Source organism: Giraffa tippelskirchi, chromosome 6, assembly GCF_054371585.1.
Source record: "Giraffa tippelskirchi isolate mGirTip1 chromosome 6, T2T-mGirTip1v1.2.pri, whole genome shotgun sequence".
Taxonomy (NCBI): Eukaryota; Metazoa; Chordata; class Mammalia; order Artiodactyla; family Giraffidae; genus Giraffa; species Giraffa tippelskirchi.
Genome location: NC_137280.1, coordinates 91,147,953 through 91,172,369, shown reverse-complemented (window position 1 = coordinate 91,172,369; position 24,417 = coordinate 91,147,953). Strand labels below are relative to the sequence as shown.

The window sequence follows — 24,417 nt, the reverse complement described above, 5'->3', positions numbered from 1 at the left end:
GTTCCCCAGCAGTGTGCTCAAGTGTTCTGAGCAGCTTTTCAAGGTTTCTTCTTTTCTGGGTACATCGTTACTAGATGGAGGCACCTTTTCTTTTATTTTTTTTTGTGGTCCTATCCTGAGCCATGGAACCTGCACCCCCTGCAGTGGAAGCACAGAGTCTTAACCACTAGATTATCAGGGAGTCCACCAGCATCTTTTTTCTTAAATGTATTATTATTATTATTTGTCTTCTCCAGGTCTTCCCAGGTGATGCTGGTAGTAAAGAACTCACCTGTCAATGCAGGAGACATAAGATCCTGGGTTTTGATCCCTAGGTTGGGAAGATCCCCTGGAGGAGGGTACAATAACCCACTCCAGTGTAGTTTTCCTCAAGAATCCCATGGACAGAGGAGCCTGGTGGGGGTACAGTCCATAGGGTCACAAAGAGTCAGACATAACTGAGCTTGCACACATCACCGGGTCTTAGCTGCAGCATGTGGGATCTAGGTCCCTGACCAGGTTTTGAACCCACACACCTGCCTTGAGAGAGCAGAGTCTTAGCCACCTGATCACCAAAGAAGTGTGAGATGGAGGCACCTTTGGTATGGGCTATGGCTCTTTCCTCAGCCCTTGGGGTCAATCTACCCTCTCATCTCTCCTGGTGGGCTTCTAGGTGTGTGTGTGTGGGTTAGTCACCCAGTCGTGTCTGACTCTTTGTAACCTCATGGCCTGAAGCCTGCCAGGCTCCTCTGGCCATGGGATTCTTCAGGCAAGAATAGTGGTGTGGGTATCCATTCCCTTCACCAGGGGATCTTCCTGACCCAGGGATCAAACCCAGGTCTTCTGCATTGCAGGTGGATTCTTGACCATTTGAGCCATCATCAGGGAAGCCCAATGGGTCTTCCACACCAACCACCAATAAGCAGACACCTTCACTCTGGATCACAGCCCCCTTCCTCTCGCCCTCTGGATCTCCAGGATATCAGATCCCAGCCCCATTACCTCACTTGAGCTTTCTTAAGCCAAAGTCAGCCTCAGTCTTGAGTGTTCTGTCTTCAGGATATATTTTGTCTTCAAGATATATTTCAAAGGCTATGAAGTCTTCTTTCTCTCTGAGCTCTGGGTTAACCTACATCCTAAAAGTGTATGATAGGGTTTTTTTGTTTTTGTTTTTTTTTTTGGCTTCACTGCGGGGCATGTGGGACCTTAGTTCCTTGAGGAAGGATTGAATCACAAGGAGCAGTGAAAGCATGGACTCCCAACCACTGGACCACCAGGGAAGTGCCAGTGTGATAGGGATTTGCATGCAGCAACAGCTCCCCTGAAGAAACCTCTTCACCCATCTCTCTCTCTCTTTTTTAAAAAAGATTTTAATTGCATAGAATTTCAAAATAGGCAACAGTGAAGAGGACATGTGATAAAGCCACATGTGCCTACTTCCACAGTCCTCATGGCCAGTCTCATTCCATCCTGTCATGGGTTCAACTACTTCTCTTCCCAGGGAGAGGAGGGAAAGTGCTGACCCCCAGATTGTGATCTTATTTAGAAACAGGGTTTTTGCAGATCGTCAAGTTCAGAAAAGATCACTTGGATGGGCCCTAACTCAACATGACCGGGGCTCTTATAAAAAGGGGAAATTTGAATACACACACACACAGGGACTATGCCAGTTGAAGATGAGGACAGAGATCATGGTGATCAATCAAATAAAGAAGTGCAGAGTGTTTGCCACTCGGTCGTGTCCGCCTCTGTGACCCCATGGACTGTAGCCTGCCAGTCTCCTGTGTCCATGGAATTCTCCAGGCAAGAATACTGGAGTGGGTAGCCATTCTCTTCTCCAGATGATCTTCACAACCCAAGGATGGAACCCAGGTCTCCTGCATTGAAGGTGGATTCTTTACTATCTGAGCCACCAGCGAAGCCCATTGGATATGCAGAGAAGTGCAAAGGACACCAACAAACCACGTGAAGATAGAGGACAGGGATGGGACAGAGCCTGCCTCACAGCCTCAACAGGAATCAGCCCTGTTGATACGTATTTTTTTCTTGGCTGGGCCACCAGGCATGCAAGGATCTTAGTTCCTTCTCCAGGCCTTGAACCCACATCTCCAGCAAATGGAAGCACAGAGTCCTAACGACTGGACAACAGGGACGTTCCAACCCTGCTGACATCTTTTTTTCTTAATAATGTTTATTTATTTACTACCAAGCTGGGTCTTCCTTGCTTTGTGGAGGCTTTCTCTAGCTTCAGTGATCGACGGCTACTCTCTAGTTGTGGTGCATGGGCTTCTCATTGCAGTGGCTTCTCTTGTTGCAGAGCACAGGATCTAGGTGGGCAGGTTTAACTGGGGCACACAGGCCCAGCTGCTCCATGGCATGTGGAATCTTCCCACAGGAGGGATTGAATCTGTGTCCTCTGAGGGATCGAACCTGTGTCCGCTGCATTGGCAGGCAGATTCTTAACCACTGGACCATCAGGGAAGTCCCCTGCTGACATCTTGATCATGGACTTCTGACTTCCAGAACTGTAAGACGGTACAGTTCTATTATTTGTTTGACTTTTAAAAATCAGGTTACTACATTTATTTTACATTATTAGTTTTTTTTTTCTTCTTCTTTCTGGCTTTACTTTGTGGCAGATGGAACTTACCCCACCAGGGAGTCAACCCATGCCCCCTGCAGTGGAAGCAATCAGTCTTAACCAGTGGACTAGGAGGGAAATCCCAGTTCTATTGTTGAAGCCTGCCTCTGTGCTACTTTGCTAAGGCAGCCTAGGAAACTAATTCACATATTATGCCCTGATTATTAGCACATTCCTGACACCAAATCTTTTTGAAAAGTATTTATTTATTTATTTTTGACTGCTTGGGTCTTCATTCCTGCTCGTGGGCTTTCTCTAGTTGTGGCAAGCAGGGGCTAGTCTCTAGTTGTGGTTCACAGGCTCCCTTCCTTGTGGTGGCTCCTCTCACTGTGGAGCTCGGGCTCTACAATGCAGGCTCGCGGGCTTAGCAGTTGTGGCGCACGGGCTTAGTTTCCCAGCCACATGTGGAACCATCCCGGATCAGGAACTGAACCTGTGTCCCCTGCATTGGCAGGCAGATTCTTAACCACTGGACCACCAGGAAAGTCAGGGATCACTTTTTCTGATGCCTTTTTCATCCTTGATCTGGCCAAAGAATTGCAGTGCGGAGCAACAAGTTCTGACCTCTTTCTTCACCCTGTTTCCTGTTTTCAGCTGTGCTATGAACAGCTGAACCCTATTAAACATCTCGATGACTAGGCTGGGAGCTGTCAGAGCAATAGAATTGTCTTTCTTGGAGCCTTGGTTCCCTGTGGGACTGATGAGAGGCAGAGGGAGAGGCTGGTAATGGTATGAGTTTAGCTCAGCATTTCCCACTCAGCCTCTGTATCCTTTCCTACTATTTGCTCTAAATTGCTTTTTACTTTTTTTTTTTAATCAAAAAATGTATTATTATTTCTAATGGAAATATAGTAGATTTACAATGATGTGTCAGTTTCAGATGCACAGCAAAGTAACTCAGCTATGCAAGCAGGTGTGTAAGATCTTAGTTCTCCAACCAGGGATCAAACCTGCACCCTCAGCACTGGAAACATGGAATTCAAACCACTGGACTGTCAGATTTTTCTTTTTCTCTTGGTCAAATATGATGCTTTAAGGATCACAATTTATGTCCATGGAGGACTTTTGAAGAGTGTGTTGTGAGCCTCTGAAGCCAGTCCCGAGAGGCATCCCAGAGATGTTTTCAGGGAGGAGCTGTCCAGTCAATGGGTCACTGTGGTCACCTGGCCGGGCCCACACACCAGAAGGCAGTTTCGGCTGACGGTAAAGAAACTACCACATTATTTTGTACTTTGTGTTGTGACTATTAAAAAAAATAATAACTTGGGGGATTAGGGACATCCAAAAGATGCTTACTCCTTGGAAGGAAGGTTATGGCCAACCTAGATAGCATATTTAAAAGCAGAGACATTACTTTGCCAACAAAAGTCCGTCTAGTCAAGGCTATGGTTTTTCCAGTGGTCATGTATGGATGTGAGAGTTGGATGGTGAAGAAAGCTGAGCGCCGAAGAATTGATGCTTTTGAACTGTGGTGTTGGAGAAGACTCTTGAGAGTCCCTTGGACTGCAAGGAGATCCAATCAATCCATCCTAAAAGAAATCAATCCTGGGTGTTCATTGGAAGGACTGATGTTGAAGCTGAATCTCCAATACTTTGGCCACCTCATGCGAAGGGTTGACTCATTGGAAAAGACCCTAATGCTGGGTAGGATTGGGGGCGGGAGGAGAAGGGGACGACAGAGGATGAGATGGTTGGATGGCATCACTGACTCGATGGACATGGGTTTGGGTAGACTCCGGGGGTTGGTGATGGACAGAGAGGCCTGGCGTGCTGCGATTCATGGGGTCGCAAAGAGTCGGACACGACTGAGCGACTGAACTGAACTGAACTGAACTGACCTCTATCTACCACTAGATGCCAGCAGCACCCCCACCCCAGGGGGAACAACAAAAATGTCTCAGACATTGCCAAAAGTCCCCTGGGGCTGTGGAATCACCTGGGAAGAGAAGGACCGATTTAGCCCCATGAAAGTGACAAAGCAGTGAGCTTGTCCTGGCCATATTTCCTCTGGACAATATCTTACAATATCTTAGAGCCTAAAAGCAGCCCCAAATCAGCCTTTTGAAAACAGTTAAGTCATGGATGGGGCACATCAGGAGGGGTCCAGGGTGAAAATGTGGAGTCCTAGGCCCTGGAGGGAGAAGGAAATGGCAACCCACTCCAGTACTCTTGCCTGGAAAATCCTATGGACAGGGGAGCCTGGTAGGCTGCAGTCCATGGGTTCGCTAAGGGTCGGACAGGACTGAGCGACTTCACTTTCACTTTTCCCTTTCATGCATTGGAGAAGGAAATGGCAACCCACTCCAGTGTTCTTGCCTGGAGAATCCCAGGGACGGGGGAGCCTGGTGGGCTGCAGTCTATAGGGTCGCACAGAGTCGGACACGACTGAAGTGACTTAGCAGCAGCAGCAGGCCCTGGAGGCAAATTCTGCAGGTCCTGGTAGGGCCCAGGGAGCTGTATTTCACAACCTCTTCACTTGGAAGTTTAAAAAGCATTTCCCCCAGCTCTATTACGATGTAATTGACAAATAGAAATCACATATATTTAAAGTGTACAACATGATGATTTGATATATATATATACCCACTGTAAAATGACTACCACCATCAAGCTAATGCATTCATCACCTCACTTGGTTCTTTTTCATTTTTTGGCCACACCACACAGCCTGAGGGATCTTAGTTCTTCAACCAGCAACTGAACCTGCACCCCCTGCATTGGAAGCGCAGTTTCAACCACTGAACCACCAGAGATGTCCTTAGCTAGCATTTTTTGTATGTATAGTGAGAATACTACTGTCCAACTACACGATGCAGTGTTATCAGCTATAATCACCACGCTGTACATTAAATCCTCAGAACTTACTCATCTAACAACTGAAAGCTTAAATCCTTCAATCAAATTTGCCCCCAGCCCCAGGCAACCACCCTTCTACTCTCTGCTTCTGTGCATTTGATTTAAATTTCACATGTAAATGAAATATGGTATTTATGTTTCCGTGTTTGGCTTATGTCATTTAGTATGATGTCCTCCAGGCTCATCCATGGTGTTGCAAATGGTAGGATTTCCTTCTTGATGGCTGAATAATATTTCCTGTGTGTATATGTGTCTGATGATTCTTTCTTCTTTCTTTTTGGCTGCACTGAGTGGCATGTGGCATCTTACTTCCCTGACCAGGGATGAAACCCATGCCCCTTGCAGTGGAAGCACGGACTCCCAACCACTGAACTAACAGGGAAGGCCCTGTAGCACTTCTGCTTTATTCAACCATCTGTTGACAAATGCTGAGGTTTTTTTTCCATATCTTGGCTACTATGAGTAATGCTGCAAAGAACATGGGGGTTCAGATATTTCTTCAAGAGAGTGATTTCATTTCCTTTGGATATATACCTAGAAGTGAGATTGCTGGATCATATGGTAGTTTTACATTTAATCCCATGAAGAACCTCCACACTGTTTTCAATCATGGAAATTACTTCCTAACATTGTATCATATATTTGCTTTTGTGGCTTGTCTCCCCTACTACCATGTAAGATCTCTGAGGGTAGAAACAAAATAGAGTGTTCAATATGTATTTAAAGGTTTTAATTCTTTTTTAAATAGGCTTACTGAAGCAAAATTTAGAGGCCACAAAATTTTCACCCATTTTAAGAACAGAAATCAATGTTTCCTTAGTAAACTTTCGAAGTAGTGCGATTGTCATCACTATCCACTTTTGAAACACTTACATCACTCCAAGAATCCTCATGCCTGGTTCCAATTAATCCCCATTCCTGCCTTCAACCCTAGGCAATCACCAATCTACTTTCTGTCTCTATAGATCTGTCTCTTATGGACCTTTTATAGAATGGGTCATACAATTTATATTATTTTGTGTCTGACTTCTTTCACTAAGTAAGCATAATTATTTTGAGTTCCATTATGTTAGTATGTGTCAGCGTTTTGTTCCTTTTTCTTGCTGAGTTATACTCCATCATATGGATGAACCAAATTGTGTTGATCCATCCATCAGCTGATGGATCCAACTCATCAGTTGATGAGTTGTTTTCACTTTAGGACTATTATGAAAAACACTGTTGTACATATGCACAGACAAGTCTCTGTGTGGACGTATCTGTTCATTTCTCTTGGGTAGATACCTAGAGTCAAATTTCCAGGCTGCATATTAAGTTTAGGTTTGCTTTTCTGAGAAAACAGCTAAACTGTTTTCCAAAGTGGCAGGGCCATTTTGCATTTGAGGTTGAGATTACCATTTTACAGACAATGAAACCAGCGGAGACTTGTCAGGCAATTTGTGAAAGTCTACTTGGAATGTCAAGTGTTGGAGTTGCGATTAAATTATGTTTGTTTTTGTTTTTCACTTTAGAATATGCACTCTTAAAACTAACATCACAAATGCTGCTGACAATGAGTCACACCTACCCACCTCCATTTGCCTTTTATGACAGATTTAACTATTCTCGGACAGGACACTTAGGGAAAGGCAGTAGATGTTAGATGTCTGAATTTGAGGAAGTACGTTTGCTTCGTAGATACATGAGAAAGATGTACAGAGTGTGAGGATGGAGAGATGGATTAGAAACCCTTTGAAGGTGGCTAATGAAATGACAGGTCCCAGTAACTGTCCACAGAGGATCAAATCATTAGGGAACAGTCAGAGAGTTTACAAAGGTAGGATCAGGTGGATGACACGTGAACCTCTTGATCAGTTGTAGTCCTCAGAAATGGAAAGAGAAACGCAGAATCCTGTCCTCCTGGTGAGTGTTTCCAGCACCACCTAGAATGAATTATGGCTTTCGCTTCTTGAATTTGGTGACAAAGGAACACGTTAAGTGACATAAGGGGATGCCATCAGCCAATATCAAACTGTGGGAAACTGCAGGGCAAACAGCCTGGTTTTTTTTTGTTTTGTTTTTTTGCCTGACCACACTGCATGTGGGATCTCAGCACCTGAACCAGGGACTGAACCCCTTGCTCCTGCAGTGGAAGCTCTGAGTCCCTTCCCAGACCCAAACTCCAGCATTCACAGAGCATGTTCACGACCACTTCACGGGTGACTTCACCGTAAACGCTGGTGGCCTGACACAGGAAGGTGCCTGCCACCTCCCGCTTGACTGGCCTCAGGTCCCAGATAGGCAGCGAAGCCCTGTCCCCTTTCTGGCTACAGTTCAGCTTGGGGATTGGGTTCCCCCGGGCCTCATACTTCAGGGTCTGCTCTGAGCCTTCCTGCCACATCCAGTTTCCCAGGCAAACCCGATGGTCTAGTTGGGGGCCATCTGAAGAAACACAGCAAATGGGGAGTGGGGGGAATAGGGCAGATCAGGAATCTGGACACCACTCACCTTCTGGGTCTATGTGAAAGAAGACTTAGGTGGGAATTTGGGTAAGGGTCTCGCCAGGGTGGGGGTGGGGTGGGCCTTGGAGGGCAGGAGCTCTTAGGGTCTCGGAGCTTAGGGGTCATTGTCCAGCAGCTTCACTCACACAGGACACGGAGCTCCCAGGTCTGGTGTTTCTGGACCACCAGCCCAGCCACTTCCAGTTCAGCAGAGCAGGAGAAGCTGCGCGCATTGTCCTCGGCACTGGCGTTGAGCTGCAACTGGGCCCTTGGGCCCAGAGGCCCAGCCGGGGCTCCATTCAGCGTCACCAGAGTTGCAGCACGGGCCTCGCACTCCACGGTCACTGTAGTCCATTCTGAGACCTCGGGTGGGCTCCCAGGGTCCGGGAGAGAGCCGGGAAGCCTGGAGGTTGGGCGCACACACAGTGAGCCCCGGCCCCAGTGTTATCCTGACCTCCCTCGTAAGGCTCACTTGGGTTTCTACTTACTGGAGATGATCATGCTCTCTCGCGTCTTCCGGATCTCGTTTCCCAGACTCACTGAACACTTGAAGGACTTGGTGCCCTCTTCCTCCTCATTTCCCTCTATCCAGGCCTCAGCCAAGATGGAGTAATCATGGTACATGATGCTGGTTTCCAGCCTCTGGTTCCCCAGAACCAGGTAGACCTCATCATCCGAGGCTGGGAACAGTCCATCCAGCATGCACTTCACCGGCCACCGTAAGCCCACTTCCACAACAGGGAGGGCCTCAAGGTGCGGGTCGGTCGATGGCAGGACTGGCGAGACAGAGCCGGTGTAAACAGAGAGGGGGCAGAGACATCCTGAAGCCCTCTCCTGGGCCATTTCCATCCCCCCACCTGGAACGCCCTCTTCCAGGGAAACTGGCTGGGTCACCCTTGTCTCAGGACACACGTACCACTTGCCCTGGGTCACAGCCTTCTCAGATCATCCTGCAGTGCAGGCACCCCACCCAGAACATTCCACCTCAGTGGCCAAGAAGATGCTCTTCCCAGAAGCCTTTGTAATCAAGGTTGCCACTTTCTCAGCAGCCCCATGGCCAGGGGCCTCTCCTCCCCAGGGACCCTGCATCCCAACAAGAAATTCCCCTCAGTCCATCTTCTCTGCTGGCTCCCCAATGCCTCACCATAGGTCTGGAGCTTCCTGGGGGCCGACGTGTTCTGGAAGAGTTCCAGCCCTTGCGACCACAGGTCCAGTTCCCAGTGGCAAGAGAAATTGGTGCCATGGTCTTCTCTTCTTGGCTGCACCGTGAATGTGACCTCGGCGGGCTCCCCCTTTCCCACTGGCTGCCGGCCCAGCTCCTCCTCCCCTCAGAGCAGCACCACAGAGAGGTGGTCCCGGGGGGCCCCGCCAGACACCTGGCAGCTCAGGTTGAGTTCTTCACCCACAGGCTGCCAGAGGGGTAGGGGAGCCAGCTCCACGAGCTCCGGGAATCCTGCAGGGGAAAGGGGTGTTGTGTGAACAGGACAGGCTGGCTGCCTGCCCACAGAGGGTGTGTTGGGGCCCTGGACACACCTGCTCCAGGAACCTCACCACTTTCTCCCCAGAACACTCCCCAAACCACCTAAGCCAGATCGGAATGTTAAGAGCTTCAGGATAACCTGGTGAGATGTCCCCAAGTGGTTGTGAAGGAGGCAAAACAATTCTTTATTCATTGCAGCATCTGAGAATGACAAATGGGAAGGAACTTCAAAGTCTATTGCCAGGAGTCCCAGCAATACCTTACACTTAAACTGCCCAGTCTCTAGATTTTGCTGTAAAATAAAAAGAGAAGTTCTTCCTTCTCTTTGTGGCCTTATTTTTCTCCACAGCAACTCTCACCTCTGACATACAAGATCATCGACTGAGTTCATTGGTTTCTCTACTTTTCCTGCCACGGAATGTCAGCTCAGGAGGGCAGGGATGTTTGTCTGTTTTGTCTCCAGTTGTATGGTTGGCACCCAGGAGGTGGTCTGTGTTTGTAGAAAGAATGAAAGAGAGCCACCCACACTGATTCGAGGTCTTTCAGGAGTTTCCTTTTAAGGGTTCCTTAATGAACTCGTGATTCCCTGAAATGTCAAACATATCAGGACACTCAAAACGAACCCCTGAGTACCCCCTGAAGCCACCATCTGTGGGTGGGGTATCCACAGGCTGGGGTCTCCATTCTGCATGAGGTAATAGAATTCCAGTAACGCTGAAGAAGCTGAATTTGAACGGTTCTATGAAGACCTACAAGACGTTTTAGAACTAACACCCCAAAAAGATGTCCTTTTCATTATAGGGGACTGGAATGCAAAAGTAGGAAGTTAGGAAACACCTGGAGTAACAGGCAAATTTGGCCTTGGAGTACAGAATGAAGCAGGGCAAAGGCTAATAGAGTTTTGCCAAGAGAATGCACTGGTCATAGCAAACACCCTCTTCCAACAACACAAGAGAAGACTCTACATATGGACATCACCAGATGGTCAACACTGAAATCAGATTGATTATATTCTTTGCAGCCAAAGATGGAGAAGCTCTATACAGTCAGCAAAAACAAGACCGGGAGCAGACTGTGGCTCAGATCATAAACTCCTTATTGCCAAATTCAGACTTAAATTGAAGAAAGCAGGGAAAACCACTAGACCATTCAGGTATGACCTAAATCAAATCCCTTATGATTATACAGTGGAAGTGACAAATAGATTTAAGGGACTAGATCTGATAGACAGAGTGCCTGAAGAACTATGGACAGAGGTTCGTGACATTGTACAGGAGACAGGGATCAAGACCATCCCCATGGAAAAGAAATGCAAAAAAGCAAAATGGCTGTCTGAGGAGGCCTTACAAATAGCTGTGAAAAGAAGAGAAGCGAAAAGCAAGGAGAAGAGGAAAGATATTCCCATCTGAATGCAGAGTTCCAAAGAATAGCAAGGAGAGATAAGAAAGTCTTCCTCAGCAATCAGTGCAAAGAAACAGAGGAAAACAACAGAATGGGAAAGACTACAGATCTCTTCAAGAAAATTAGAGATACCAAGGGAACATTTCATGCAAAGATGGGCTCGATAAAGGACAGAAATGGTATGGACCGAACAGAAGCAGAAGACATAAAGAAGAGGTGGCAAGAATACACAGAATTGTACAAAAAAGATCTTCACGACCCAGATAATCACGATGGTGTGATCACTCACCTAGAGCCAGACATCCTGGAATGTGAAGTCAAGTGGGCCTTAGAAAACATCACTACGAACAAAGCTAGTGGAGGTGATGGAATTCCAGTTGAGCTATTTCAAATCCTGAAAGATGATGCTGTGAAAGTGCTGCACTCAATATGCCAGCAAATTTGGAAAACTCAGCAGTAGCCACAGGACTGGAAAAGGTCAGTTTTCATTCCAATCCCAAAGAAAGGCAATGCCAAAGAATGCTCAAACTACCGCACAATTGCACTCATCTCACACGCTAGTAAAGGAATGCTCAAAATTCTCCAAGCCAGGCTTCAGCAATACGTGAACCATGAACTTCCAGATGTTCAAGCTGGTTTTAGAAAAGGCAGAGGAACCAGAGATCAAATTGCCAACATCTGCTGGATCATTGAAAAAGCACAAGTGTTCCAGAAAAAGATCTATTTCTGCTTTATTGACTATGCCAAAGCCTTTGACTGTGTGAATCACAATAAACTGTGGAAAATTCTGAAAGAGATGGGAATACCAGACCATCTGACCTGTCTCTTGAGAAACCTGTATGCAGGTCAGGAAGCAACAGTTAGAACTGGACATGGAACAACAGACTGGTTCCAAATAGGAAAAGGAGTGTGTCAAGGCTGTATATTGTCACCCTGCTTATTTAACTTATATGCAGAGTACATCATGAGAAAAGCTGGGCTGGAAGAAACACAAGCTGGAATCAAGATTGCCGGGAGAAATATCAATAACCTCGGATATGCAGATGACACCACCCTTATGGCAGAAAGTGAAGAAGAACTAAAGAGCCTCTTGATGAAGGTGAAAGAGGAGAGTGAAAAAGTTGGCTTAAAGCTCAACGTTCAGAAAACTAAGATCATGGCATCTGGTCCCATCACTTCATGGGAAATAGATGGGGAAACAGTGGAAACAGTGTCAGACGTTATTTTGGGAGGCTCCCAAATCACTGCAGATGGTGATTGCAGCTATGAAATTAAAAGATGCTTACTCCTTGGAAGGAAAGTTATGACCAACCTAGATAGCATATTAAAAAGCAGAGACATTACTTTGCCAACAAAGGTCCGTCTAGTCAAGGCTATGGTTTTTCCAGTAGTCATGTTTGGATGTGCGAGTTGGATGGTGAAGAAAGCTGAGCGCCGAAGAATTGATGCTTTTGAACTGTGGTGTTGGAGAAGACTCTTGAGAGTCCCTTGGACTGCAAGGAGATGGAGATCCAACCAGTCCATCCTAAAGGAGATCAGTCCCGGGTGTTCATTGGAAGGACTGATGTTGAAGCTGAAACTCCAATACTTTGGCCACCTCATGTGAAGTGTTGACTCATTGGAAAAGACCCTGATGCTGGGAAGAACTGGGGGCGGGAGGAGAAGGGGACGACAGAGAATGAGAAGGCTGGATGACATCACCGACTCGATGGACATGGGTTTGGGTAAACTCCGGGAGTTGGTGATGGACAGGGAGACCTGGCGTGCTGCGATTCATGGGGTCGCAAAGAGTCAGACACTACTGAGTGACTGAACTGAACTGAATAGAATTCCCAGCCTGGATCTTCCTGCCAGTAGAAATTGCCAGCAGAGCCCCAATGAACTGTGGCTTAGAACTGAGACACTCCTCAGACTCCCCAGGGAGGGGTCTTGAGGCCTCCCACTTCTAGTCCCTTCTCAAGAGGCCCTGAAGTATCACTTAAATAGCAGCGATGCCTCGAGTTGGTTTTCATACCTGAGTTCATTTTCTCCCCAGGTTGCCAGCATCAAAAGAAAAAAAAGAGAGAGCAGTGATCTTAAAATGTCTGGAGGCTGGAGTTGATTCCTAGCTTTTCTGCTTCTTTGCTATGGTCAGTGGGGGAGTGACTTTGCCACCTGAACAATCCCTGCCCTCGGGGTTAGGGAAAGGAAGACTGAGTTTTCTAAGCTATAAACTGGGTCTAATGAGAATAGGGCTCGTGTCATTATAATTATTATTAATTTACTTTAAAATATTTATTATCTTATGTGTGTGGATCTCATTGCAGCATGCCAGATCTTTTCTTGAAGCAAGAAGGCTCTTCCCTGTGGCAAACCGTGCTTCTCTCTAGTTATGGTGGGCGGGATCCAGAGTGCTCAGCATCAGTGGATGTGGTGCTTGGACTTAGTTGCCCTTTGGCATGTGGGATCATAGTTTCCCAGCCAGGGAAGGAAACTTCTGCATTGGAAGGCAGATTCTTAACTGCTGTACCACCAGGGAAGACTCATAATGGTTTTTTTTGGACTACTATTAATCCACTTCAGAAGTTAAGAGGATGACTGTAAACTGAAATGAGGGTACTTTTTAAGGTGAGGAATGTGTGTGCATGCTCAGTCGTGTCTGATTCTTTACGACCCCATGGACTGTAGCCCACCAGGCTCCTCTGTCCATGGGATTTTCCAGGCAAGAATTCTGGAGTGGGTTGCCATTTCCTTCTCCAAGGTGAAAACTACCTTCTTTAAAAGAAAAAAAATTTTAATGTATTTATATGGTTGTGCTGGGTCTTCATTGCACACACAGGATCTTTAATTGTAGCATGTGGGGTCTAGTTCCCTGATCAGGAATGGAACCTGGTCCCCTGGGAGTAGAGTCTTAGCCACTGGGCCACCTGGGAAGTCTCTGCTACTCCCTTCTTGTACACACCACTGCCCACGACATGTGTGACCTGGATTGGTTCCACAGCTAGCTGCTCCCTGGCCTCCTGTAAGGTCAGCCCTCTGCTCTATATGTCTGCCTGCTCACACGCTCTCCATGGCTCCCTATCACAGGAAGGAGAAGGTCTCAGTTTCTCAGTCTGGCATTCGAAGTCCTGCCAAACTCAGCTCCAATGACATCAATCCATTGATATTCAGTCCCTCTAACCTCCCCAATCCCATGTCAGCTTGTTTCCCCACTCCAAACTTTTGGCCAGGCTGTTCCTTCTGTCTACCCTTAAAAAAAAATTATTCTTTTATCTTTGGCTGTGCTGAGTCTTCTTGCTGTGTGAGCTTTTCTATTATTGAGGTGAATGGGGGTACTCTCTAGTTGTGGTGTGCAGGCTTGTTATTGGGGTGGCTTCTCTGATGGGGATTCTGGGCTCTAAGGCTAGCAGGCTTCAGTGTTGTGGCCCACGGGCTTAGTTGTTCTGCGCCATGTGGGATCTTCTTGGATCAGGGATTGAACCTGTGTCTCCTGCTCTGACAGGCAGATTCTTTACCACTGAACAACCAGGGAAGCCCTGTTCCTTCTGTCTAGCATGCTTGTCTTTACCAACTCCTGTGCATGCTTCAAAATCCAGGTAGAGGCCTCTCCTAAATTTCAGCCACCCAGAGATGCTTCTTCATCTAAATATTGGCAGTGGGGCAGGACCAAGCTACAGTCTCTCCTAGGTGACCCTTTGTTACTGGGTGTGACTATGTGATCCATTTCACAGAAGTGAAAACTAAGGCAAAGTCTGGAACCCAAAGAGGGAGAAATTTAGCAGAGCCGTGACTCAAACTTGGAGGGTGCTTTCAATCTCAGGCTGAGGCAGAGGGTCCCATGAGGAGGTTTCCAGGGGGTTTTCAGAGGCCACTGAGATTGTTTGGGGACTTTGCTCACTTGGCCAGCAGTTGTTCAAACATTCCCCAAACCAGAAACAAAGCCACTGTTTGCCCCAAAGCTTCTTTTACTCAGGCACTGTGAAGGGGAATGTCCCTCAGGCCTCATTGCATCATTAGACCTTTCCAAGGGGGTCAAGTGAAAATCAATGAGGAAGCCATATGTTCCCCCTCATTCCCCCACATGAGGAGCACTCCAGCACATGGACTTAGTTGCTCATAGGCATGTCTTTGTTCCCCCACTAGGGATTGAACTTGTGTTCCTTCCACTGCAAGGCAGGTTCATAATCACTGGATCACCACAGAAATCCCTCTTTCTTCCTTTTTTATTTTCTCCTAGTTTGAATTTCGTGTATCTATTTATTGCTTGTGTCATGCTAACTCACTGTAACACTTCGAATGTCCACAGGAAATAAAAGGCACCTGGAGAAAATGCATCCCCTGCCCTCTCTGGAGCCCCTCCTCCCACCCCAGTTTCTCTTGTCACAGTCAGCTACTTTTGCTGTGTTTCTGTCCAGAGCTCTTTAATGCAGAAACACAACCTCTCTCTCCCTGCCCCAATGTCTCCCTAACACTGTGGTACCTTGACAGTCATTCTGGGCAGACCTTACTTCTTTTGAACTTGACAATACCTCAAATTTTCTGTATCATTCTTTTACACAGTTGCGTACTATTCCATGGGATGACTGAACCATTGTTTCTCTGCTCAACCCCCTATGTTTTTTAAAAGATTTTTTTTTTACTTTGGACCATTTTTAAGCTCTTTATTGAATATGTTACAATATTGTCTCTGTTTTGTGTTTTGGTTTTTTGGCTGTGCAGCATGTGGGATCCCAGTTCTGGGCCAGACATCAAACCCTCACCCCCTGCACTGGAAGGTGAAGTCTTAAGCACTGGACTACCAGGGAAGTCCCCCCAGTTCCCTACATTTGAGTGACTTGCAAACTATTGCCCTTCCAGATCAAGCCACAGTGAATAATCCCCTACCTGCTTCAGTTCCCTAGTGAGTGGGAATACCTATAGGCACAATTTCTAGAAGTGGGTTTTCTATGTCAAAGGACCCAGACATGTGACATTTGGGGGACTGACGCCTGCTTGCCCACCAGAAGTTGTGACTCTTGGTACCCCCATTCTGTCAGCAATGTCCACAGACTGTCTGCTTCCCCACACTCTTGCCAGCCCAGCTGTCACCAGTTTTTTGGATTGTTGACCATGTTTGAAAAAAAAAAAATCTCAGGGCTACTTTTAATTCACATCTTTTACTTATTTATTTATTTCTTGGTCTCAAGGCTTGTAGGGACTCAGTTCCCTGACCGGGTACTGAACCCAGGCCATATCAGTGCCTCTACATTACCAGGAAACGCCGCAGCGGTTTTTTTTTAAAAAGAGTCAGATCTAGGACCATCTCACTTTATTAAAGAGGCCTAGAGAGACAGCATTCTGGAACGTTCTGAATCCCTGTCCATATTCGAAGGGCACCCCAAGGAAGTTCAAGGAGGGAGTTCAGATGACATCAGACTTTCCAAAGATGGGCCTCCTGCCCCTCAATGAGACCCTGCCTCCACTCACCAAGTTACAAAGGCTTTCCAACCTGCTGGGACTCCCCTGTCCACCTCACCCACCCAGTCTGCAGCCACTCACAGTATACGATGAGGTCCATCGAAGTGAAGCCATCGTCACTTCACTGTGACACACTGAGATGCACAACGGCATGTGGTCTTCTTGCACATCACTCAGTTCAAAAACCTTCCAGTTGTTCCCGCGGTCCACTACCTTCTTGGTTAATTCAGTCTCTAGGCTCAAAATTGTCTTTTGGTCACAGGAGGTACTGCAGTTCACCCTCAGAGAGCCTCCTCGGGGTGTGATGGCTTTTGAAGGATGTATTGATGTTCCGGCACCTCCAGGCCCTGGAATCAAAAGCAGGGGGAGGGGTCAGGCATGACAACTGGGGCTCATCAATATTACTGCATCCAGCCTGTGCTGGGAACACAGCATTGCACAAGACAAAACTCTGCCTTCAGTGTGGGAGATGGAAAAATTCATGAGTAAACAAGATAATTAACAACTGATGCTGACAAGGGCTTTGGGAAAGATGAAACAGGATGGGAGAACAGACAGTGCCTTGGTGACCGGGGAACGTGTGAGCAGAGATCAGGATGCAGAGCAGGGGCGGGCTATTCCAGAGAAAAGGGAAATGACCTCCAGGAAAATGAACAGCAAGTGCAGAGGTCCTGAGGCAGGGTGGCTGGAGCAGAGTAAGGGGATAGGTTGGGGGAAAATGAAATCAGGAAGATCAGGTAAGCAGTGTTAAGCCATGCCAGGGATGTGGTCTTCATTCTGAGGACTTTGAGTGGCCATGGAGGATGTTAGCAAAAGAGGGGCGTGAAGTCAGTGTCCGTTTCCCTCCCAAGAGGTCAAGGGTGAAGAAGTTCCAATCAGGCTGGTCCCCACTTGGACAAGTGGTTTCCCTTCTCTGGCCCTCACTTTCCCCTATCTGTAAAGTGGGCGAATACAGTCACCACACCACCCACTAGCACAGGGAAGGTAGCCAGTGGCTGCAGGAAAGAAGGAGGTGGTCTGTTCTGATAAGCTCCCTCAGACCATGGTGCCTTCCAACTGAAAAAATATCTGTGTGAGCCCACCCATCCTAACCCTGTCACCCCCCCCAGACCCCCTCAAAATGATCTCTGCCTTCAGCTTTGGGTCTACTCCGTCTAGGATGGAGGTGCGTGGAAACAGCAGCTCTGTGAGTTCTCCAAGGGTGATTCTGGGATCCTTCCCATTTCAGAGGGAAATGGTGAGACCTGAAGGGAGGCTGGGGCTTCCCTGGTGGCTCAAATGGTAAAGAATCTGTCTTCCAATGTAGGAGACATAGGTTGGATCCCTGGGTCAGGAAGATCCCCTGGAATAGGCAATGGCAACCCGCTCCAGTATTCTTGCCTGGCAATTCTGTGGACAAGAGCCCCATGCTTGCCTGGCAATTCCGTGGACAAGAGCCCCATGCAAAAGGGGAGGTTACTCAGGTAGAAAGGGGTAGAATCCAGATTGGAATCCCGATCAGAACTCGTTGTTGAGCTGGTGTGGATTTTTCAGTCTCTTACTTTCTGACAGTGACCACCATCTGAGACCAGCTGTCCCGCCTTTCCCCTTCCTCCTAGCTGGAGGTGGGGAAGGGCTGCTGGGGCATCCCACTTCTCAACCTCTGCTCCCTGGGCAAGTCAACCCTGGAATTCCCCTGAGCAGAGTCCAGGACTTCTCCCAGGGGCACCGGGTGAGGAACAGAATGTGCATGGCGGGGTGGGGGTGTGGGGTTCCAGTCTACCTAAGGTTGGGGCGTGTGTCTACACTGTCAGACCACCTCCTGGGGCCAGGACACAACCACTGCGAGGTGGCCACTGTTAAACGTCTCCATTTTACAGCGGAAAACCTGTAGATCCTCAAGGAGGGGCAATCCCCAGTCCGAGAGCACAGAGTCAGGCCATGAAGGGTCTGGTCTGGATGGGAACCCACGGCTGTTGACTTGCAATCGGTGCCTCTAACCCCAACTTCCTAGAAACAGCGACCTAAGTACGAATGGCCTTATTCCCAGCCGGTCGGGAGCCGGTCCTCCCACGGCTTCAGGGCGCACCTCGGATCCCGAAAGCTGACTCGACGGCAGCCCTCACCCCTGACTCACCTGGGAGCAGAATCCTGAGCAGGGCCAGGAGCGCAAGCGGCGCGGCAGGGGCGGCGCCGGGAGCCATCGCAGGCGGAGGCGGGGCGGACAAGCTGCGGCGGAGAGGCGCGGATAAGGACTGTGGCCCCCCGGGCTTCGCGGGTCTTTTTATACCGCTGGGCTGGCCGAGGAGGGCCGAGGGGGCGGTGCTCCGGAGAAACCTCGCACTTTCTCCTCCAGAACCCGGACCCTGGCTTTTCCGGATTGAGAGAGTGCCTGGCCGGATCTTGCTTTGTTCCCCCTCGCTGGGCGCGGAGCACCGGAATTTCCGAATTGAAATCCTGAGGGCTGCCTAGAGGCAGCGGCCGTGAAACAAACGACGGAATTGCTCCCGGCGCTAGGGGGCCCGTCCCTGAGCGGACCTGACCTTGATTGTGCGTTTACACTGCGCTTAGCGCTTTATAAAGCCTTTGTCTGTGTAGATCACAACAAACTGTGGAAAATTCTTCAAGAGATGGGAATTCCAGACCACCTTACCTACCTCCTGAGAAACCTGTATGCAGGTCAAGAAGCAACAGTTAGAACCAGAGGTGGAACAACTGGCTGGTTCCAAATTGGGAAAGGAGTATGTCAAGGATGTATATTGTCACCCTACTTATTTAACTTTGATATGCAGAGTACATCATGCGAAATGCCTGGCTGGATGAAGCACAAGCTGGAATTAAGATTGCAGGGAGAAATATCAATAACCTCAGATATGCAGACCACACCATCCTTATGGCAGAAAGCAAAGAGGAACTAAAGAGCCTCTTGATGAAGGTGAAAGAGGAGAGTGAAAAAGCTGACTTAAAACTCAACATTCAAAAAAATGAAGATCATGGCATCCGGTCGCATCACTTCATGGCAAACAGATGGGGAAACGATGGAAACAGTGACAGGCTTTATTTTCTTGGGTTCCAAAATCACTGTGACTGTACCCATGAAATTAAATGATGCTTGCTCCTTGGAAGAAAAGCCATGACAAACCTAGACAGCTTACTAAAAAGCAGAAACATTACTTTGCCTACAAAAGTTGGTATAGTCAAAGCTATGGTTTTTCCAGTAGTCATGTATGGATGTGAGAGATGGACAATAAAAAAGGCTGAGCAGCAGAGAATTGATGCCTTTGAACTGTGGTGCTGGAGAAGACTCTTTATAGAGTCCCTTGGGCCCCAAGGAGATCAAACCAGTCAATCTTAAAGGAAATCAGTCTTGAATATTCATTGGAAGGACTGACGCTGAAGCTGAAGTTTGGCACCTGATACAAAGAGCCAACTCATTGGAAAAGACCCTGATGCTGGGAAAGATTGAAAGCAGAACGAGAAGGGTTCGACAGAGGATGAGACGGGTGGATGACATCACCATCTCAATGGACATGAGTTTGAGCAAGTTCTGGGAGACGGTGAAGGACAGGGAAGCCTGGAGTGCTGCAGTCCATGCAGTCTCAAAAAGTAGGACACAACTGAGTGACTGAAGAACAAGCAGGGAAGATCCAGCACAACCAAAAATAAACAAGTAAATTTTTTTAAAAGAGCCTACTGTGAGCCAAGTGTCATTCCAGGTGCTCAGTTCAGTTCAGTCGCTCAGTCGTGTCTGACTCTTTGCGACCCCATGAATCCCAGCACGCCAGGCCTCCCTGTCCATCACCAACTCCCGGAGTCTACCCAAACTCATGTCCATAGAGTTGGTGATGACATCCAACCATCTCATCCTCTGTTGTCCCCTTCTCCTCCTGCCCCCAATCTTTCCCAGCATCAGGGTCTTTTCCAATGAGTCAACTCTTCACATGAGGTGGCCAAATATTGGAGTTTCAGCTTCAACATCAGTCCTTCCAATGAACACCCAGGACTGATCTCCCTTAGGATGGACTGGTTGGATCTCCTTGCGGTCCAAGGGACTCTCAAGAGTCTTCTCCAACACCACAGTTCAAAAGCATCAATTCTTTGGTGCTCAGCCTTTTCTTCACAGTCCAATACTCACATCCAAACATGACTATTGGAAAAACCATAGCCTTGACTAGACGGACCTTTGTTGGCAAAGTAATGTCTCTGCTTTTTAATATGCTATCTAGGTTGGTCATAACTTTCCTTCCAAGAAGTAAGCGTCTTTTAATTTCATGGCTGCGCTCACCATCTGCAGTGATTTTGGATCCCCCCAAAATAAAGTCTGACACTGTATCCACTGTTTCTCCATCTATTTCCCATGAAGTGATGGGACCAGATACCGTGATCTTAGTTTTCTGAATGTTGAGCTTTAAGCCAACTTTTTTCACTCTCCTCTTTCACTTTCATCAAGAGGCTTTTTAGTTCCTCTTCGCTTTCTGCCATAAGGGTGGTGTGGTCTGCATATCTGAGGTTATTGATATTTCTCCTGGCAATCTTGATTCCAGCTTGTGTTTCTTCCAGCCCAGCGTTTCTCATGATGTACTCTGCATATAAGTTAAATAAGCAGGGTGACAATATACAGCCTTGACGTACTCCTTTTCCTATTTGGAACCAGTCTGTTGTTCCATGTCCAGTTCTAACTGTTGCTTCCTGACCTGCATATAGGTTTCTCAAGAGACAGGTCAGGTGGTCTGAGTGATCCACACAGTCAAAGGCTTTGGCATAGTCAATAAAGAAGAAATAGATGTTTTTCTGGAACTCTCTTGCTTTTTTGATGATCCATCAGATGTTGGCAATTTGATCTCTGGTTCCTCTGCCTTTTCTAAAACCAACTTGAACATCTGGAAGTTCACGGTTCACGTATTGCTGAAGCCTGGCTTGGAGAATTTTGAGCATTACTTTACTAGTGTGTGAGATGAGTGCAGTTGTGCGGTAGTTCAAGCATTCTTTGGCATTGCCTTTCTTTGGGATTGGAATGAAAACTGACCTTTTCCAGTCCTGTGGCCACTGCTGAGTTTTCCAAATTTGCTGGCATATTGAGTGCAGCACTTTCACAGCATCATCTTTCAGGATTTGAAATAGCTCAACTAGAATTCCATCACCTCCACTAGCTTTGTTCGTAGTGATGTTTTCTAAGGCCCACTTGACTTCACATTCCAGGATGTCTGGCTCTAGGTGAGTGATCACACCCTCATGATTATGTGGGTCGTGAAGATCTTCTTTGTACAGTTCCAGGTGCTGGGGACACAGTAATGAACAGAATAAACCAGATTTCCTGCTATCATGCAGAGATCATCTATTAATAGCAGGAGCAACAGAAACAAAAATACAATATGTGAAGGTGATCCATTGGCTAAGACTCTGCTGTCCAAATGCTGGGGCCCGGGTTCCATCCCTGGTCAAGGAACTAGATCCCACATAGCATAACTGAGTTTGCATGCCGCAACTAAAGATTCCCCAAGTGGATGCAGAAGATGGAGAATCGCCCAAGTGGCAACTAAGACTCGACACAGCTAAATAAATACATATATATATATGGAGATGTAGCTTGTGTTTAGTTCTAAGAGAAAAATAAAGCAGGGAGGGGGATAGGAAATGTCAGGATTCCTAAAGCAATAAATAGAGTATCATGGGAAAGACTGAGAAGGTGACACTGATCAAGAAATGGAGGGAGGTGAGGAGGGAGTCCTAACAATATCAGGGAAGGAATGTACCAGGCAGAGCTCACTGGATGTGCAAAGGCCCTGAGGTAGGAACTGCCTTAAAACAGCCAGAAGGCTGGTGTGGCTGGAGTGCAGTGAGGAAGGGAGGGAATTAGGGGAGAGGAGGGCATGGAGGGGATGGTGTAGAGCAAGGGCTGGGGAGAACTTTGGCTTTTCCTCTGAGTGAAGTGGGATCCATGGAGGGTTCTGAGCAGAGGGGAGACAGCACTGACTTGGGAGTTTACAGGCACCCTCTTGATACAGCAGGAGCTACAGTCGGGAGTGGGGTAGGTGGAGGACTGGGTGGAATCAGGAAACTGGGAGCAATGATGGTGCCTAGAGGACCAGAGATGTGGTTCAATTTGGCATTCATTTTGGCAGCAGGGCATATTGCACTTGATGCATGGCCGAGTCAAGGTTAGCTCCTTGGTCCTGCTCTGATGTTCTGAGAGGCTGGAGGGCCTGAGATGGAAAATGGGATGATAATGGGGGATAGTCTGGCAGAAAAATTTGTGCCCCCAGTCTACACTCTCTTTGTGCTTTCTTGAAAGAAAGGGAAGCAGATGCTCCCCCATCCCCTTTCCAAAGCCACCAGGAAGGGCAGGGCTTCCTCCAGGGTGTCAGGCAGTCTCAGGAAGGTAGGAACGGTCCCCCTGCAGACCAGAGGCTGTGCACCAGGGCAGAAGTACCCAAAATGCACTCCAGGGCACTGTGCCTGCTCGGAACTCATCCTGAGCTCGGGTGTGACCCCCTTGCTGTTCCCTTGACCTGGAATGCCCTTCCTCTCATCCCTGATGGGGCCAACCTTTTCTTGTGGCTTCAGCCTCCCCTTAACAAGGTTTCCCGAAGATTTGCCTGGTGGTACAGTAGATCAGAATCTGCCTGTCGATGCAGGGGGCACTGGTTCCCTCCCTGGTCCAGGAAGATCCCGTACGCCTCGGGGCATTTAAGCCCATGCACCACAATGTTGGGAGCTGTTCTGGAACTACTGCCGGATGACAAAGTCACGGCACCACTCAAGAAGAAACTGCAAAGCGGTTTCTCTCCTGGATTGAAACCTTCACTCCTTCCTGTTTCTATGCTTTTGTTGTGGCCAACTCTGTTTCATTCTTTGATGGCTGGAGTTGTAGGGGCTTCTATGATGAGGTCATGAGAGTCCAGGAAAGAAAAAAATGATCCCTTACCCCAGAGAAACATTCCAAAAATGATTAAACCTATTGAGGCTCCTGACTGGTGGGTCCTTGACACTCAGCCGGGGAATAAGGCCATGATTATTTGGAAAACAAGCCCTAAGCCTATTGTGACCTGGCCTCGTGAGGAGATTGTTATTGATGACTGGAAAACTTGGGTCATATATCAGGGAAAATTACATAAAATAAGCCAGTTACCTTTTCTCATAAAGATTGGGATGCTAGAGATGTTTGTGCCCCTTAGAATCTAAGCATAAACGGAAAGAAATATGTGAATTGTATTGTAAATAGTTTCTAGGTAAACTGCAAAAGACTTGCCCCTGCCAGAAATAGCCTTGTGTTATGTGGGTAGATGGTAAACAAACCACCACTGAAAATGGCTGTACTATGAGAAACTTTTGCCCTTAGACACTGCTATAGTACTTATTCACTGAAGCAAGACTCTGTATTCGCTGTAGTAGCAGGCTGTACAGAATAAGTAGATGGAATAATATGATTCATAGACTATGTTTCAGTAAAAATAAAAATAGGTTTCGGGGTAAATATGTAACCAAAATGTGACAAAGGACTAGGAAAAAACTTTTAACGCATTTAAGAATCAGGGGATGTTGATCTGAACAGAAAAATATTTTAAGAATCATTGCATAAAAGAACATGTGCTATATAAATAGAGATTAAAGCAATAAAGAGTGTGGTCCTTGGACCAATGGTCTTTGGGCCATCAAAAACTCTCTGTCTCCTTTCTTTTCCTTTTGCCGACGCCGTTCATCCCTTGCGGACCCCTGGACCACCTGGAGCGGGACTCCGGCACCACAACTACTGAGCCTGAGTGCTGCAGCTACTGAAGCCCTCACCCCTAGAGCCTGTGCTCCACAACAAGAGGAGCCACTGCAATGAGAAGCTGGCTCTCCGCAACTAGAAAAAAGCCCAAGCGGTAATGAAGACCCAGCGCAACCATAAATACAAACATACATACATACATAAACAATTAAAATTAAAAAAACCTTTCCAATACTCCCCTACTTGCTGGCCCCTTCCATCCTGGGCCACACCCTAATCATTCCCTGTCACTTGCTCTAGTGATTTCATTACTGAAACTCATTCACTGGTTGAAATTCTTTTGACTGACTTGATTATATCACCTCCATTTACATGAGTGCCAGAAGACCAGGGAATCTCTCAGCCTCAATCCAGTCAGTGTCCAGCCTCAATGTTCAGTCATTAGAGCAGATGG

General features: G+C 47.4%; 1 protein-coding gene across 1 annotated transcript; it reads right to left on the bottom strand.

The window, feature by feature from the left end:
* Positions 1 to 536: 536 nt before the first annotated feature.
* On the bottom strand, positions 537 to 18,456 carry LOC145510854 (intercellular adhesion molecule 1-like). Its single transcript, XM_081503031.1, is given in 8 exon segments — positions 537 to 544; positions 7,649 to 7,897; positions 8,103 to 8,331; positions 8,334 to 8,359; positions 8,445 to 8,732; positions 9,101 to 9,409; positions 16,351 to 16,620; positions 18,390 to 18,456. Coding segments are annotated over 8 exon segments (1,446 nt in total).
* Between the last annotated feature and the right edge of the window lie 5,961 nt (positions 18,457 to 24,417).